This window comes from Glandiceps talaboti, chromosome 18, assembly GCF_964340395.1.
Source record: "Glandiceps talaboti chromosome 18, keGlaTala1.1, whole genome shotgun sequence".
Classification (NCBI taxonomy): domain Eukaryota; kingdom Metazoa; phylum Hemichordata; class Enteropneusta; family Spengelidae; genus Glandiceps; species Glandiceps talaboti.
In genome coordinates this window covers 7,144,097-7,162,652 of record NC_135566.1, presented here as the reverse complement: position 1 = coordinate 7,162,652, position 18,556 = coordinate 7,144,097, and the positions used below count along the sequence as shown (strand labels likewise).

The following is an 18,556-nucleotide window of genomic DNA, read 5'->3' as shown; positions in this document are numbered from 1 at the left end:
ACCTTGGGAACTCAGCTAGATTTTATTTCATACTGTGAAAACACAGAATATGGTTCAACTTTGGGTTCAGTAATTACCTGCAACAGTGAAAATCACTCTTTTGTCTTGTCGGTATATCACACACAAATTTATTTATTTGTTGGTGTTTGCAACTCCTTCAGGCCATTTAATCATTAATTCAATCAAAAAGCTCTCAAATACTTCAAAATGGGTCAATCTCTGTTTTTTCTGTGGTGTTATTACATGGTTCACACACACACATTCCTGCAGTTCCAACATGTGAAAAACATACATTGTAATGTTTTTGTTATGGATGATAACTCATGAAATCCATCCGAGTTTCCCATGGTATTTCAAAACATTGATTCCGCACCAAAATCATAATACAAATTATGGAAAGTTTTACCAAATTTCCCACTCTGTTACCAGGGTTCCTAAACCCTTGCAAAAACACTGCAAGAATGAATGAGAATAAGGTGCATTGTATATGGTTAGATTGCACACACAGCAGTCACAGTAAAATAACCTATGTATACCTCTCTAAATACAGAAGGCTATCCATTATAATTCCAGCTGTGATTTTACCCCAAAATGCCCTGAGAATGTGTCAAGTTCAAGCATGTACAACAAGTATTTTCTTGGCACTGGTTCAGTTTTGACAAGTTTCAACAAAACTTCAGAATCAGGGTCAACGCATTGATCAGAATGATAAAATTAAAGTCCACCTAGTACAATAGAAGGTAAGTTATTGTAAACCAACTACAGGTAAACTAAAGAATTTGAGTATTATATTGTGACCCACTGAAGTGGTTGACAATTTATTGATTTGACAGGGTAACTGAAGGTCACGCAACATGAATCTAAACTGACCCTGTCGGTGTACATCATTACACTGCACCATAACTAGCACGCGAACTGGTTGGCATGCTTACTTTTTTAATCCACGTTGCATTAAAGTATGTTAATTTACATTCTTTGTACGACTTTGATACCAACACCTGACTGAAATCATGTTTGCTCAGCCTCTACATATAATTTTCACTTCTGACAACATTCTTCATCAATGTTATTAAAATGCCTGCAGATTTTTTCTTCTTTTTTTTTCATTCATAAAATTTAACAGTGAAATGATGTTTGTCACACTTTGGATTCCAAGCAGAACATAACTGTATAAATGTTGGTTCCTATCACAAAACAATATATCAAAGTCAATCACTGCAAACAGAATACCAGAGGGAATTAAAGTCATTTGTTGATCTGAAATCTTAATTAACTTTAAATTTTAAATTCGTCAAGAGCTACTATAATGTATTTAATACACCAGGAGATTTGTAGACAAGGCCTTGAGGAGATACCATGCAATTCCAGGTGTTCTTACCATGACACACACACCCAATGGAACCTGTTGCACGATTAGTACACATAAAAAAATAAACAAAAAAGGGACAAACTAGGACAGAAAGTTACAGAGGCAAAATGTACTTTACAAAATATCCAATTACATTATCAGACTACTGTCTTTTAAATATTGATGGGTTCGGAGCTGATCTTATGGATGGGGGTAGATTGTTCCATAGAATACCACCACTATAGTGAAGTACCCGTTTCCCATATTAGGTTTTAATATAGGGATGTATATACATACAGATGGAACACGAAATTTCACGTGCTAGAAAGATTTTATCACGGGAGCAAGGCTGATGCTTTTTTAAACTGACACTAGAAAAATTTACGAGACTGGTTATTGAGCTTTAATTCAAATCAATAAATGTAATCTAATTGTCATTCTTTACGCAATATTTTATGTGGGATCAAAGTTGAGTTTTCGATTTATCAATCATCGAAAAATGCACTTTTCAACAACCGTCACAAATAGTCTAGGTTGGTGGTGAAAAAATAGCAAGTTACTATACTTTACTAATAATGATTAATTAAGGTCAATCACTACGTCAGCTTAAGTTATGCCATCATACAGTCTGTCAGGAATGTGATCGATTTAATTACTCACAGCTGATTTCTTAATTAAAATCATTAATAAAAAGTGTTATTAAGACACCAATAAACAAACAGATGTTATCAATCCCTGATTTGAGACGTAGTTGAGAAAGCTCGCAGGTAAGATTGTGAAAACTTCCGGGAATAACGAGCTTTATCCCAGCGATACCCAGGTGTGAAACTATTCGCACGTTTTTGGTTCCACATCCTTTCCCTGACTTCAAAAATATCAACATTTACTATAATCTGATGAAGTTGAAATGTCTTCGCTAATTATTTGGGTTATTTTTACTTGTGATCGCCATATGATAATATGTAAGAAGCGCTATAGTAACGAGCATAGCGTCCTTGCATATGTTGCTCAATGGCAACAACAAACATGGCGGCTTCTTTCGAGCGATTGACAGGGGACAGTTCGGGGGATCGGTCTATGTTTCTCTTACCTTTGCGCTTGACCGCCATGCTTTGACAACGGATAAATACAAGAGATGCGAATTGCCTTCCTCGCTGTGTCCTTACATGGTTTCTTAGTCAGCTACATAATCCATAAGTCTGTGATCGTAATAATTCACTATCAAGCCATAGTCACTAAAGGCATAGGCAGCTCGCTTGCTCGGCGGGTCAGTTGTAAACCTCCTTATGAATAAACATCGCGGTTGCGACCATAATGCATTGCGGCGACGGAGGGAAATTTCAAACTTGGAGGGATTGGTGCCGGGTCGGGATTCCGGGATTGGCTGGGGATTGGTTGGTGTGTGCAAGTGAGTAAAAACAAGAAAACAATTATTTGCGAGGTATACTTTCCGACATAACAGCATATCAGAAACAAACCAAAATTTTAATTATTTTGGATATTAAATATTGATATCTACCATCGATCCCACGGGGCCGCGCGCTCATCATACATAATTATATTATACATACTAGTATGTCCATATTCCCAGGGCATGTGGGGCCGAGTAATGCTTCCACGTTTTCCAAAAAAAATCTGACAGAATGTAAGCTTGATATATGTATGTATGTATGTATGTATGTATGTATGTATGTATGTATGTATGTATGTATGTATGTATGTATGTATGTATGTATGTATGTATGTATGTATGTATGTATGTATGTATGTATGTATGTATGTATGTATGTATGTATGTATGTATGTATGTAATGTATGTATGTATGTATGTATGTATGTATGTATGTATGTATGTATGTATGTATGTATGTATAGCTGCAATAAGTATAGGGTTGGGGTTTTTTGTGTGTTTGAGTTCCGTTCTTCATAAAACAAACTTTTTCGATTTTTTTTTTTTACAAACACAGACTTGGTCCGTCTAAGGGAGTTTTCACGGTAATTACATGGGGAGGGCGATGAAAACCAAGTCCTGTCTGCGTCTGTGGCATAACATGTAACCCTCCGCCTAGTTTTGTTGTGCTAAAAAGTTACCCTCCCTCAAATTTCCCCCTCAGTCTTCAAACATTTCAGTCAAACATCCTACGAGTGGCGTACTTCTTAATTTTGTTAGCATTCAAACATAGCAAGAGGTCCTGGGTTCGAGTCCCACGGCCAGTAGAGACAGGGAATTTTTTCTATAGTAAGATCTCACCACATTGAAAGGCATTTGTTGTTTCCAACTATTATTGTTGAGTCATGGTGGGCGAATGGTTAGAGTGGCCCGCTTGCAGGTTGCAGGTTCGAGTCGTTTGTTTCTGCGTGGCTAAAGTCCTTGGACAAGATTTAAACCACGATGTTCCTCAGTCAACCCAGCTGTATAATTGGGGACCTGGTAGGATAGAGGTTGCAATGTGAATGCTTGGATTGCATGCTCCCCTGGGAGTTGAGGAAGTATAAAGGGCCATTGTGCCGCTATAGATTCGTGCCAGGGGTAATAATTGTAAAGCGCTTTGAGCACAGAGTGGGAAAGCGGTACTATATAAAAACCAACATTATTATTATTATTACCACCACCAGAGAGTTTGAGTTTGTATTACAATCAATGCCCGTGTTTGGTTATAGCACAGACCCTCCACCCTGGGAGTTCTATATCCATATTTAGAGTAACAAAAAGCAAATTTACCCTTATAATGCTAGCTGCGTGCACTAGCCTCTGCGACTGAACTGTCGACCTCAGGACAGAGGTCAACTTCTTCACTCCACCACATTATCCCCAATATCTTGCCATGCTGTTCCCCCTTTACTACTGTAAGACCCACTCCGATCCTTTCCTCACGCCACAGTTAATTATATTCACTGTAAATATTTCACTGACATGTTATGGAAATTCTTTACAACGGTGGCAGTACTGGGATGTGGTAGCAGTAGGCTTTAGAACCAGTGGCAGCATTGGGATCATGCCGAGGACACATTTGTAAAAAGTTAACCCCCAACCCCCAACCCCAACCCCAACTCCCTAACCCCATTCCCTCCTCGTGAAGGCTCCCTAAGGGACGATCGGACGATGTCGCACAAGCTCAATAAGCGAACTTCGTTCGTTTAGGACAATTACAAAACATGGACACAGAAATGGTCTACATTTCAGTCTAAGACAGCTATCACGAGTATTCAGTGTGCAACCATTGAATACCGTGATTATTTCTGCAGGCTCCTATGATGCAATAACCCACACAGCAAAGATACCCTATAAACACCATAAAGGCACATGACAAAGACACAAGGTCAAGAAAATGTCTGGAGTGGTGTTCCCCTTTAAAAGCCGCTCAGCGAATGGTATGACTACGAAAGAGTTCTTACTCCATTTGTACTGCAAATCGGGCATCTTAAACTTCTACCAGATGGAAGGAAATTAAATTCAGTAGTTGAAATATGAATTGTATCTAAAATTGAACGAGCTTTCCTTGTGACTTGTTAGTTGTAAAATGACAAAATACCATGAGAGTGCAGAGAGATTACAGAATTGACGGTAAATCCAATTTGTGAGAAGTTCACACAACTCAGACTCATCACTGATATCATCATCACTAAGTTTGGCTATCAACTCACTGTAACTAAAATACCCCGTTTTAGTAGAAAGTAGTCGGCTAGTTTTTAAGTTCGATGATCTTCAATCTGTTACTAACAGTCGCTTTTGACTGTAGGCCCACTGTACTTTTTCTGGCTGTCGTCGTCATTTGTTTTATATGTGTTACAAGTATATTACACGTATTCGTATAGGCCATAGGACAGTAATTTGTCTACATCGCTGATCTGTGTCTACGATAGCCCTTGCCAACAGTCGGTCTAGACGAGAGCTACAATTACAAATCTGTCAGCGACAAACGAAGGTATATATATAGTGAACAAATAGCTGACCTCTACATAGGCTTTTAATCAGATGAACTGTCGACTATACCCATTCAAAGCAACACGTTCCAAAGTTGTTGAAATTAAATATGTTATAACAACTTTCATGCACCGTAAAAAAATGCCAAACGATGCCAAAATCAGGGTTTGGGTAATTAATGTCCCCAGGTTAATGTAACGTGTTTTAAAATATGGTTATAAGTTTATGGTTTATTCATGAGGTTATATAAATATCGAAATTCTCTGAAATAGTAAAACGATCAAGGTAAAGTGTATAGCATAATAGCTCACAAGGGATTTTGAGGGTGAACGATATTCTGAGTAATTATCTCACAAAACAAAATGTTTCATTATCATATCAGCTGCAGAGGCTAGTGCAGCTAGCTGTAAAGGTAAATTTGCTATTTTGTTACTCTAAATGGTTTCCTTAAAAAGCCGTTCAGACACGACTTTAGTCTAAATACGTACATAAGACACGAGCTCCTTAATTGTATCATTACAGTTATGTTGATGTTCGCCCTGAACATTGCATTGGCAGGTTATACATGTGTATTTTTTTCTACGATCTTGAGGTCAGGGGCACTTTTTGGTTACACCGACAAATTGCGTCATCAAATCAGTTATGTATAGTTTGTCTAACTGTTATGGCACATATCACACGGTTGATTACTAGGGATCTATAAACACCATTCAGTAAATAATTACTGTAATTAACATATTGTATTCTTTATCTGAAACAAAATATCAAAGACAAAAATGTTAACGCTAGCCCATGCCTCCCTTTGTTGTGTTGTTGGCAGTATATTGTTCCAAACTTGAATGTGTGTGTTTGAATCTAAAGGCGTACAACAGATTTGATGGAATATCATGTGACGATTAAAAAAAACCCAGAAAAATGACGGAAACTATATTGATAGTTACTATGAATTGACCTATATACAAAACTTAGTAGTACCAAACAGTTTAGGCAAAGATTCAACATTTCAAAAAGAAATTTTTAATAAAAAAGTTAGTTCCAATGATATCTTTCGTTATAATTATCATTGTTTTTTCTTCGAATTCCGTTTTCCCATCCAATAATTTGAATGAATATGTTAGTTATTTACGACGTTGTCATTTATCTGTAATGCTCCAGTCAGCATGTGTATGCGTATGCTCTCAGTGATAGGCCTATCAGCACTGTAGTTCTAGAAGTAGTTGTTTTATCATCACGTGTAAATTGTTTCCTCAGAAAAAGACACAATAGATGAAAACTGTAGACTGAAAATATAATATGGCTATCAATTATTGAAAAGATATACTATTGGATAGGACGGTGGCGGCGCACTACCATCGACAAAATGAGCTATTTTAATTAGCGCATTCATAATAGTTCAACTATCGGTAAATCGGCATTCCCGTGACGTCATTCTAAACTTTGGCCTGACTACAATGGCGATCGGGTATGAGATAAATACGCCCTCGTAACGGCCGCCATTTTTCTGTCGGTTTTTGTTCCTGATATTCCATCCGTTATCATCCGCTTCTAGACACTATTTAATTGTGCTGGACTTGTATAGATTATAACTTTAAGATTTATTCTGATGGCTGATGCAGATAAATTGAATATAGACAGCATCATAGCTCGTCTTTTAGAAGGTAAGTTTGAATGACCTTTCAAAATTTGTTTTGAATGATGAGCCGCCGCATACAACCGGGCCCCTGTCGGCATCTTCGTCGTATAATTTACAGAGGTTTTTCCGACACATACGATTTATGAAATAATCTGAGTTTAACTCATGCCTTGCTATATGGCATATTGCAGTCAACGGAAAGGCTCAACTACACTCGTATTCGTTGTAATAATGTGTACTTGTGTTGCCAAGGTAGGATAAAACGAAGCAGCAGAAATACGACTTCCGATCCGAGAATTTGAAAACCCGTCCATCCCGTCGTATCTGGGTTAATTTGACAACAGAATGCGCCTCTCATTTCTAATATCAAAGTTTACAGCAGAATCGTTCGTAAGTTTTCTTCAATTCGTCAAAATATTAACGTGAATCAAGAAGAAAGGGTCTGAGTAATCGTGCATGAATCGGCAGGAAAGGCGGAAGATCTTTGTTTTGACCCAACTGTATATACGTACATTGTATACATAGAGGTCGTATTATGTGATTATGAATGTCACCTTATGAGACAGTGTGAAGCAATTCGCATTATCGAAAACTCCCGAACACTCCAGCATGTTACTGTCAAACTTAATCCGACAACAAATTCAACACATGTTCCTGAAATATTTTTGCATACAAAGAACACAAACATTTTATCCGTGTTTACAGTTTGTACTAAAGCTAGGTGCGTGACACCACATATCACACTATCAGTTGAGAAGTGCAAATAATCACATGATTATGTTTTGATAACATGTAGTAAGTGAATATTGACCAGTCTTCATAACATTGGCAGTGTTCAAGGTTTGTGACATAAGTATAGATGATAATAGTAAATTATTATGACCTGCGTGTATGGAATTTTTGTCTGTAAATAATACCAGTGTGCAAACCATTTTTCATGTTTTGCTTGTCAGGTGATAGCAACAGGAGACTGTAAATATTTATTGAGGGCTCTTGATCACTCCTGTCAATCATAAAGGATAGCGGAAATATGTCATAACCATTGTTGAGTAGTGATAATTTGAAAAATTTATGTGTTTTGAAGATTAGAATTTATGATAAAAATTAGTATGACAAACTATAACGGGAATTGTTATGGTTCATGAAAATTAACTGAAAACTGGATATAAACCGAGTCCTCCACAAAGACTGTGATAATATACTAGTCACCAATTTGATAATTTTGCATTCATTTTACAACCATTATGATAAAGTAGGTGCCAAAAATGTCTCACTGCAGACCAGCATTACTGACATTTTGACAAGCAACCAGAAGTATTACATTGTATTACAAACATTATCACAAGTTTAGGACAAGCTTATGAGCTGTAGAGCCCAACCACACTTGACATGTCTCACTTATTACAATCAAATGAGTACGCTAGGTCATGGGATAGGGAATATCGCTAAAGTTACAGTCACCATTACTGTGAAAATTGCATTCGGTCTTCAGGTTAGGGTGTACACGAAGTTATGAATTTAAAAGTGTTGTAGAACTAGAAATGGGCGTGTTTCTTGTTATCAAACTGGTTTCAATATTAAACAGACACAGTACTGTATACTGAGTTTGGTGAAGGGTTGACCATTGGAGGTGGGGAGCAAGGTCAAAGTATCCTTTCTTGAATAAGCGAAAACTAGCCAGTCACTCCTCTCAAAGAAAGAGGAACTATCATACTTGACTATTATAAATAAAAAAAATAGATAAAAGTCCCAATGACAGGAAGTGTGTAGAATCTACACTTATCTACATTCAAGAATGACCCTCAGTTTTTGCAAAATCTACTTTCAGACTAGCTGCTATGCTAATTATAATAGTAATAATATTGCAAGATAGCATTGTATGTTCCATTAGAGATAAGGACATCATGTCCAACATACCAACAATAACAACAACACAACTAAATTTGAATCTGTCTGTCAATAAGCAAAGTTAAGGAAGTATCTGAAAGGATGACCTTGTTGTGGCCTTTTGTCAAATACCCAAGGGAAAATGTTAAATCGGGACGATGACCTCCCTGTAAGTACATGTACTGTGTTGATACATTTAGGATGGCCTCTGTTGTATCCTTATCTTGATGAACGTTGGTGATGCTGGAAGGTTTATATGCGTTCTTCCAGTTTTTCAGTTCACAGAAGGTCTTCCTGTTTTGTCCTAATATGTTTGTAGTCAAAAGAGAGTTGATGGTACTCTTGAATTATGTTGTCAACATGTATTGGCGCATACTTCACTTCTCATAGGAACGGGGAAATTCAACTAAATGCAGAATATGCACTTCACAGGGTTTGAAATTAGCCATAGTCCAGGGCACATAGACTAAACATCCTATGTAAGGTACCAAATTTATAAGGTGGTCTTCAAGACCAATGGAAATCAATAGAAATTGTAGCTAAAACAGTTCATGTGTGAGTCCAAGGTGTATAGTTAGGTCAAGCCCTGATAAGAAAATCAAATGAATGCTCCATGACTACAGTTGGTATTGGTTGTTGTGATGAAATGTGAATTTATGTGTCAAAAAATTAACCATAAATTATATCCCAACAGTGGTTGGTACCTGTCACCGTAATATGTAGTTTATGATTAATCAAAATGTTGATATCCCTACCCACATTATGTAGCTTGCATAGTTGGCATTATTTCATCTGTGTAAATAGCTTTCGTAGAATGTCTTGATGAGTCACTTTGACAAGTTCACTGTTATCTTGCCTAATCTGCTGTGAAAATGGAGTTTCTATACATTTTAGACAAGTCCTTATACCTATACTCAGTGCAGTCCATTCAAGACTTCCTACCATACCTCTATACAAGTCTGGTTAATTAAAGTGTGAGCTCTGAGAAAACAGCCATTACATTATTGAAAAGCCAGCAGTGGTTGGTAGCAAGGTGCACTTTATTAGGGGATGTTAATTGAAAATCTGTCAAATAGCAACATGCAAAAGGAAGAGGGTTAGATAATATTGGTGATGATTATACTGTACATACAAGTCATTTACCCAGGCGATATCGTCCATCAGCCTCATAATGAGTCATCTGCCGTTGTCATCCTTGATATGGTGATATTATTTCTATAAATAGATTTGGCCATAGGCCTAGATCTTGATTACAACTTATAATGTAATGCATACATGTACTGTGGGTTTATCAGAGGCTGGCAGTGATAGTAGGAATATTTATTTGTTTTGGAAGAAGATCGAAAAACATAACATAAGACCTGGCTTGATGATGAATGACAATGTCTGTAATTAATGATTTAGAAAAGGATTTAAGAGTGCGAGAACGGGATTTGTCTGATGACAGTCCCAAGTCATATTGCAAGATTGAGATACTTGGCTTAATATGTCTTTGAAAAAGATGTAAAAAAAAAATTGAGTTTTGATGTTTTATCACCTCAGTTACTGAGATTGTAGGGTGTAGACATAAGTGTTAGCATTCCAAGTAAGATCAGTGGCCTTGAATATTTGCTATGATTCAAGATTATTCAAATAAGGCAATCTGTCTTTGTTTTCATGCAAGGTTCAAAGCACATACACACCGACTTAAATCCACAATGTTGTAAAGTGTTGTAATGTGGAATGCAAATCAACATTCCCCGATTGAAAAATAAGGCAAAATTTCTGATAAATGGTAACCATTTGTCAATCTGTTAAAAAAATTCTGATGAGCTGAGCTGATGACTCATATTTGCTCAGCGTATTCAAATGAAGGATCAATCCTATAAGATTGCATCATAAAATTTTATTAATTTGATGGCGAAGAACTTCTGATCATAGATAAAAATCCCCTCAGTATTAGTGCTGTTTGGTAATTATGGGCAGCACTTGTATATGAATTCATTAAGGATTACGCTTGATTTGCTGGTAAGACAGATACATCAAGAACCGAAATACGGCATGTTGCACTCCTACTAATCACTCAACAGCAAATTTTGAAGTGTTGATAACCAGGTTGCGACAGTCACTAAGCTAAACACAATGAGATGCTGCGTGGTATCAAGTACCTTGTTAACTACAGCTGGTAACTCAATGTAATGTAACACAGTATTCCTTTTCACCCCAGGCTGTTGTCTATATTAAACTGCCATTGCCCATAACATTTGGCGATAAATCCACTAACCTCATTCAAAATGCATGTAAGGTGAATTTAAATTTAGAAAGCTAACCTTGTTGGTATTTAAACTATTCTAAATTTAGCTACAACATATCAGTATCTTGACTGCCAGTAGAATTTATATTCCTGTACTGGATTTTATATATATTGTTTATATACCCAAGTGACTTCCATAAATTACCTGTTTTGGCATCTGGGTAACTGTTAAGATTACCCAGATATTGTAAATATGTGTTAGTGTACTTCAGTGTAATTGAATAAGTTCCATAATTTCCACTGGCCTCCGTTTTTCACTTTTACTTGCAATCTAATAATAGCGGTTCTCTAGTGGCAGGGTAACAAGCCGAAGCTGTTTAATGTTATTTGTCTCCCCAAGCTGTTTTATGTTATTCGCCTCCCCAGCCTCTCATAATATTCACTACGGGAGACTACATATTCAGATGAAAACACTACAGGGAAATAGCGATTTTGGGTTGTACTGTACAGGGAAAGGTTATTTTAATGTCAGTGAAAAGACGTGCATAAGTTGGTGTACATTTTATATTTGTTTACATGGAAATTGTTGAATAAAGAAATCCAACACGCTAATGAATCTTTGTTTGAGTGGTCATGTCTATGATGATTAATTGATGATGGCATTTACTGTGTTTGTCCTCTTTTATTTTTAACTCTGTATGCGATTCAAGTAGTCTTGTAGTTTTCTACTATTTATTCCAATTGAATTATGATTTTTACAGTGTAATTTGTAGTAGTAAAATATGCTTGTCAAATAGACATTGTTAATGTTTGCACTAAACACAAAACAATAAATTTTTTTTTTTGACAGTTCGGGGGTCAAGACCAGGCAAAAATGTTCAGTTGACAGAAAATGAAATCCGTGGCCTATGTTTGAAATCCAGAGAAATTTTCCTCAGTCAGCCTATCCTCTTAGAACTGGAGGCACCTCTTAAAATTTGTGGTAAGTAGTACAGAAAATCACTGGGAATTAATTCCCAGCACAAAAAAAAAGAAAAAAAAGAAAAAAAGTAGTACATGTAATTTCCTGTGTAGCACCCACTTATGATGTCTTCTGTACACACCTGATATTTTCTATTTGTGAAACATTTATACAAATGTCTGCAAGGTTATGTTTATCAAAGCATATGTTAAATGTCACAATATTTTATTTTTACTCGCTATCTCAGTGGAGTGTAATAATTCAACTGTAATGCTCATTGTACATGAGATGTAGAAACTCAATGCGAGGACAGCTCTGCGTGTGTCAGTTTAAATTTATCAGAGCCATGGGAGTTTGTACACAATATCTGTATTATGTATGCCTTTCTAATGTTCCGTGTTCTTCTTTTGTAGGTGATATTCACGGTCAGTACTATGATCTACTGAGACTGTTCGAATATGGTGGATTCCCACCGGAAGCCAACTACCTCTTCTTAGGCGATTATGTTGACCGAGGGAAACAGTCACTGGAAACCATTTGTTTACTCCTTGCATACAAGATTAAATATCCAGAGAATTTCTTTCTTTTGAGGGGCAACCACGAATGTGCTAGTATCAATCGTATTTATGGGTTTTATGATGAATGTAAGTAGACGATTGTATATTTTTAGCAAAGTAGCCTTTGTGATGTCTGTCTCTGTTCAAGATATCTCAAATTAAGACACTGGTCACTGTGTCCCTGTATCCGTGTATGTGAATAGTTCGTGTTCAACCATCTTGGATACAAGAATATGTCAACAAAACATTTGAATGGTGCTATTTGTACAAAATAAGACCGAATGATGGATGAGTCAATTTTTGTATGTGTGTAAATATGAAATAATAAGGTATTCATGATACCAATGCACACTTTTTAACACCTAAAAATGATGTCTGTGCATGTGGTATTCAAGCTCAAAATGTTGTCACCAGCATTTTGTATTGTAACACCTAAGAAGCAATTATGGTGTCTGTGCATGCATGGAATTCAAGACCAAATTTGTTGTCACTGCTTGAGGCCAACTGTATCAGGCACTTGGCAAATGGTTTCCTGTAAAAGGAAATTGACTTGACAGATCCAGACTTGCAGTATAGCAACACTGTGTAAACAATTGCTGCAGGTAGTACTAATCCTTTCTACATTGTGGAGATGTGTGTTGTTGTGTCTCGTTATTTAGATACCCACAACTATCCCCACTGTAATCTTCTCACAAAACCTAACCTTCTCAAGTACATGTATCGCATATCTTGAGATTGAGTTGTAATGTTTTTCTTCATCTCTCTACAGGCAAAAGGCGGTATAACATTAAACTTTGGAAGACGTTTACAGACTGTTTTAATTGCCTCCCCATATCTGCCATTATTGATGAAAAGATATTCTGTTGTCATGGAGGTAAATGACCTGATATTCTATTTGGAAACAAATAAGATAATTTTGATTGACAGGACCGGCATTTTAATACAGACTGTGATTATTCCTGGTAGCCATCTCTACAGGAAAGCTAGATTGCATTGAGATATAGTGCTTTTTTATTGTTCAAAATTCTTGTCTAGATAATGGGATTCCTGAGTTGCCATCACTTATCTGCATCAAGCAATCTTGGTATGATAATAGTAGTCACAGTATGTTCTGAAAGATAAATGTCAAAGTACAAATTGTTAAAATAAAAAGTTATATTTTAAGACAAATGGCACTCAGTTGAGTTGATTGTAATATTAATGTGCTGTGTTTCTCTCTCGTAGGTTTATCCCCAGACTTGCAATCAATGGAACAGATCAGGAGAATCATGCGGCCAACAGACGTACCAGACCAGGGTCTACTCTGTGATCTTCTCTGGTCAGATCCAGACAAAGAAACCACAGGCTGGGGAGAAAACGACAGAGGTGTCTCTTTCACATTTGGGCCAGAGATTGTGGCCAAATTCCTTCACAAACACGATCTTGATCTTATATGCAGAGCACATCAGGTAAGCATTTTGTTCTTTGTTTGATTGTAGTATTTGGATGTCACTGTTAGTTTTTGTGTGAAAATGTCATCTTCATTCGTAAAAAAAATGATGGTTGATATGGTACAATTGCCATGATGCATCCTTTTACACTTTACTATATGTTCATTACAAGCAATAGAATGTGTATGTGCTACCAAAGTGAAGTTGTCACATTACCATACTCTGGATTTGTGTGCATAAATACAGTTCATTGCTGATATATTCCATGTTCAAAGTGTGCATTTGGTAGGTCAAATGTGTCTTCCCATTGATTGTACTGGAAAGTCCAAGGATAATTGGCCACCATAGTTCTCTTCCAGTGCATTTTCATATTTCTGTTTTTGAACTGCCGTTTGTTGATTTTTTGCATTCATAATTGTGATAATCTGATATTGATAGATAAAATTAAATTTTTGTTATGCTTGACAGGTTGTTGAAGATGGGTATGAATTCTTTGCCAAACGACAATTGGTAACCTTGTTCTCAGCGCCCAATTACTGTGGTGAATTTGACAATGCAGGTGCCATGATGAGTGTGGATGATACACTTATGTGTTCTTTTCAGGTAAGTTCAAATCCTGTTTTGTTTAACTTTTAGTTTTTTTGTGTAAAAACAAATACACCCCAGGTAGTGAGAGGCTTTTAATCACAAATTTTCAAAGAACCATTTTGAGTCGGGCAGTTATCCGTAATCTGTGTTAAGCACCAGATACTTTGTCCATTTTTGTCTATCTATCTATCTATCTATCTATCTATCTATCTATATAGATTGTCACAAGTGCATTTAGAAGCAAATGCTGAGTCAATGATTCACATACAAAAGCATGAACTTGCTTTTGTTGTTTGGTGTTTGAATTTCAATATATATTGTATGAAATTGCAACTGACAGATGGGAATGTTTTCAGCAATTTATCAAGTAATGGCTACCTGATTGTCCCATGTAACAAAACATTTAGATTTAGGTTTCCCAGTGATATTGTATGTAGCATTATATAGTTCACACATGGAAGTGTTAACAGAAACCAAAGAGCCATGATACTGTCCTTATCCTCAATTTTGTTTGATTAACAATTAACCAGGTCTGTGTAAGAGTTTCCTCCTGCTTCAACACTAGAGTGCTGCTCAGTGGCATCTATTCAACAAATTTCTTTATTTATTCAACCAATAAAAGTTATTATTCTTCACGAAAAAAAAAAAAAATTCAGAATGATATATTTGACAGGTCATATTGAGTTTTTAGTGACTTGTAAATAGTATTCCTGTTTATTCACGTAGCCAGCATGAGATAAAGTTCAACGAATTACTGTATATAAGTTTGATTAGGTTCTCACTGTTCAAATATTCAGTTTGTGTTCTACATTGTTAGAAACCATATGGTACATCGTTTTTTCCTTGTCAGGCTGTAAATTGAGTTGCCGGTATCTTTTAACCTCTGAACTCTTCTCTTTTTATTTCCAGATCCTTAAACCGGCGGATAAGAAAAAATTCCCATACGGCGGCCTCAATCAAGGGCGTCCTGTCACTCCTCCACGCGGCCAAGGCAAAAATAAAGGAAAGAAATAAGAGATATTTGTTTGAACCTGTAAATAGCTGATATTATCTGGATTATAAAAAGCTAGGATCACAAGCAAGTCACTGAACAGAGAAACACGATGCATTCAGCAATTTATATTGCATGCCTAGAGTCTTGTCTGTAGATGTCGGTGGTTATGTCCCATCCCCCCAGTCCATTGAGTGTGTCGTGTTTCTCTGTGATCCTACACAAATTGAAGAAAAGCCTAAAAAATTCACTTAATTTTTGTTCAGAGGCCTGAGGATGACAAGAATTTTTAAACATCTGTATTTGAAGTTGAGTGAGTGCAAATCTCATGGGCTTTTCTATGTGAGTTTAAAGCAATCATCAACAGATTACTTTTCTCTTTTTCATTTTAAAGTGTGTCATTTGACAGTGCTTGTTTTTTCCAGCGAGCACTTTTTTTTCTTTGGTTTATTCCTTACTACAGCCATTTATTTTGTCAATTTAAACGTCAAGTGTTTGTGCAATGCATTGGAACGTGAAAGCACAATTTACAGTTAAAATAAACCAACAAGAAAAGAGGAGAGAGAGAGAGAGACAGAGATACTACAGTTGCCACAATTTTTGCTTTTTAAAACAGGCAACGACTTACTTTAAAAATAAATACAGCAGATTTGAGAGCTTCAATCATATTATATTATTTGTATTGCTAGCTTGTAAAAACCAAGTTTTCAAGGTAGTGTTATTTTTTGAAGGGGAAATCAATTGACGACCAGTGTATGTGAAAGTACTACATTATTGTGCACTGAGAGGACACTGTCTGGCAGATTGCTGGGTTATTCAGTAGTCCTTCTAGCTTTACGGCACTTTGAACTATCCGTGTTTGGGCTTTAGTGTTGTCTTTTGTATGCTTCAAGCATTGACAGGGTAGGCGTAGAGTTTAGTCACTGGTATGGTGCTGTCCAGAGTTTATGGACTGTTTTCACTGGGATCATTTACATAAACCGGCATCACATGTTCAATCTGGCATATCCCACAGTACCATAAAGCTGGCATGCTTATTTGCACTTCACTTGCCCGACTAAACATACGTTTCTATGTCACACTATTTTGAGGCATGAAATGACAACACCTGCTAATTAACATAATGACCATGAAATGAATTGTTACTGGTAATTGTAAACAACTTTTTAAAATAACAGTGATTAACTTTAGCTTATGTTACTCCATAATGTCAGTGCATTTTAGATCTATTTTCCCCCCTCCTTCAGTATTTGGACCCTTGGCATGTAAATATATTTGCATGGGTAATTATATTCTTGTGTAGATGCAGCATGGAATGGTCTCTGTGAGTGTGACAATTTGACGAAATATATATCATTGTAAATTTCCTTCATTCATTCATTCTCCATCTTTGTACATATGCTGTCTGAAGTCACACAAACATGTATATGTATACGTTTTTTGGGTTTCACTTTTCCAATTGTATGAACGAACCATTCATTGTGCAGTAACGTTGCAGAAATACAGTAACTATATAAACCAAGTGTCACAAATGATGATTTTTTTTTAAACTTGACTTTTTTCATACAACTGTTAGTCATGATGTACAAAATGTTGAGATAAAACTGCGATACAGACATTCTCCCGATGTAGGTGCTCAGATGTGGCAAAAAAAAAATCATGTTTTCTTCTCATTCATTGTTCAGATTTGGCCAAAAAAGGACAAAATGTAGCAACACCGGCCTTCTGTGTGTGAGTGTGTGTATTTTGAAGGTCAGGATTACCATTAGTGTGTTTGTTTTCTGACTTCTTTCAATCTTTATTCAGTGCTTTAATAGTAGTTCTTTCCTTTGCGCTTTCTTCTTCGTACTCAGCAGGGCACACATCTTATATAAATTGAATGATGAGCTACCTTGGTTCTTCCATCAGTATAAAAATTGGAGAGTTCTTATAGAACATGCACTGCCATGTGATTTCTTAGTGTGTCCTCTTTTCCTGTGAATCTGAAACGTGCCATCTTTGTTTTTTACCTTGGAAGACACAGGAGGCAGTATTTACATATACAGTGTACTGTAATTAAAGATTCTCTACAGTATACATCCTCCTGGGTCCTTCAAGAAAGCAAAGAACCAGTTATAGGGTGCATGGGAAGCAGCCAAGTTGATATACAGAAGCCTTGGATCATGCCGTGATATCTATGGATATGATTCACTTCCCTTCTTTCTGGTAAAGGGCAATACTGGCCCTGTAGTGTATCAAAATCTGTTTCTTTGCCCCCCCCCCCCCCTCCCCCTCTGAATGTTATATGATTATATTGTCAATTTTTTTGAAATGTGTAAACATTGCTGTATGTATGGAGTCAGTAATAATTAAAGCCATAGAGTACTTTTGATATAGTAAAATTTTGTCTTTGTCTTGTTATGATGTGAGTACATGTGTGCTGTGACAGAAAGAGACCAATAAACTTCACATAATGGTTCCCCCCCCCTTCCCCACCCACATCAAACTTGTAGTCCTCTGATGTGATAAGCTTGATAGCTCAAATCACCTTGCAATGCTGAAAAACAAAACTACTTGTGTGCTATGTGTTACTGCAACATTATCAGATGTGACCTGTCGATGAGACTGAAAAAACAACAAAGAAATAGGCATATACTATCAGCATGACTGACAAGTTTGGCCTTGAACAAAGTTGAAGAATTATAGTTGGTCTAGGTTGAAAATAGCATATGAAAGTGGAGAATAAATGTCAATATGCCTCTATGACAAAGCTACATCATCCATAAGTGTTGCAAAGAATTAGAAGTGGTGTGCAAATTTCTTTTAAAGGGTGACCTTCCGTTATTAAGAGATGACCCTGACACAATATGTCAATATAATGTACCCGTATGAACATTCTGTAATCCTGCTTCTGCAGTCTTCACAAACCTGTCAATAGAGGGCAGTATGTAGCAGAATGCTAATTCTATCACATCTTCGAAATATATGAACAACAATCGCATGAATCATGAGACAACACTAACA

General features: G+C 36.5%; 2 protein-coding genes across 2 annotated transcripts in view; one reads left to right on the top strand and one right to left on the bottom strand.

The window, feature by feature from the left end:
* LOC144449322 (uncharacterized) overlaps positions 1-2,583 on the bottom strand; it is a 52,686-nt gene extending 50,103 nt beyond the window's left edge. Inside the window, exon 1 of the mRNA XM_078139842.1 lies at positions 2,439-2,583. Within this exon, the coding sequence (XP_077995968.1) occupies positions 2,439-2,457 (19 nt within the window). The 5' untranslated portion in view covers positions 2,458-2,583. The remainder of the gene's footprint in view (positions 1-2,438) is intronic.
* Positions 2,584-6,708: 4,125 nt separating this feature from the next.
* On the top strand, positions 6,709-17,920 carry LOC144448780 (serine/threonine-protein phosphatase PP1-gamma catalytic subunit B). The gene is made up of 7 exons (XM_078139068.1): positions 6,709-6,931; positions 11,877-12,008; positions 12,401-12,631; positions 13,314-13,418; positions 13,769-13,992; positions 14,443-14,577; positions 15,472-17,920. Exons 1-7 carry the CDS (start codon positions 6,877-6,879, stop codon positions 15,574-15,576), a joined length of 987 nt encoding a protein of 328 aa, XP_077995194.1. The 5' UTR covers positions 6,709-6,876; the 3' UTR covers positions 15,577-17,920.
* Positions 17,921-18,556: the final 636 nt, after the last annotated feature.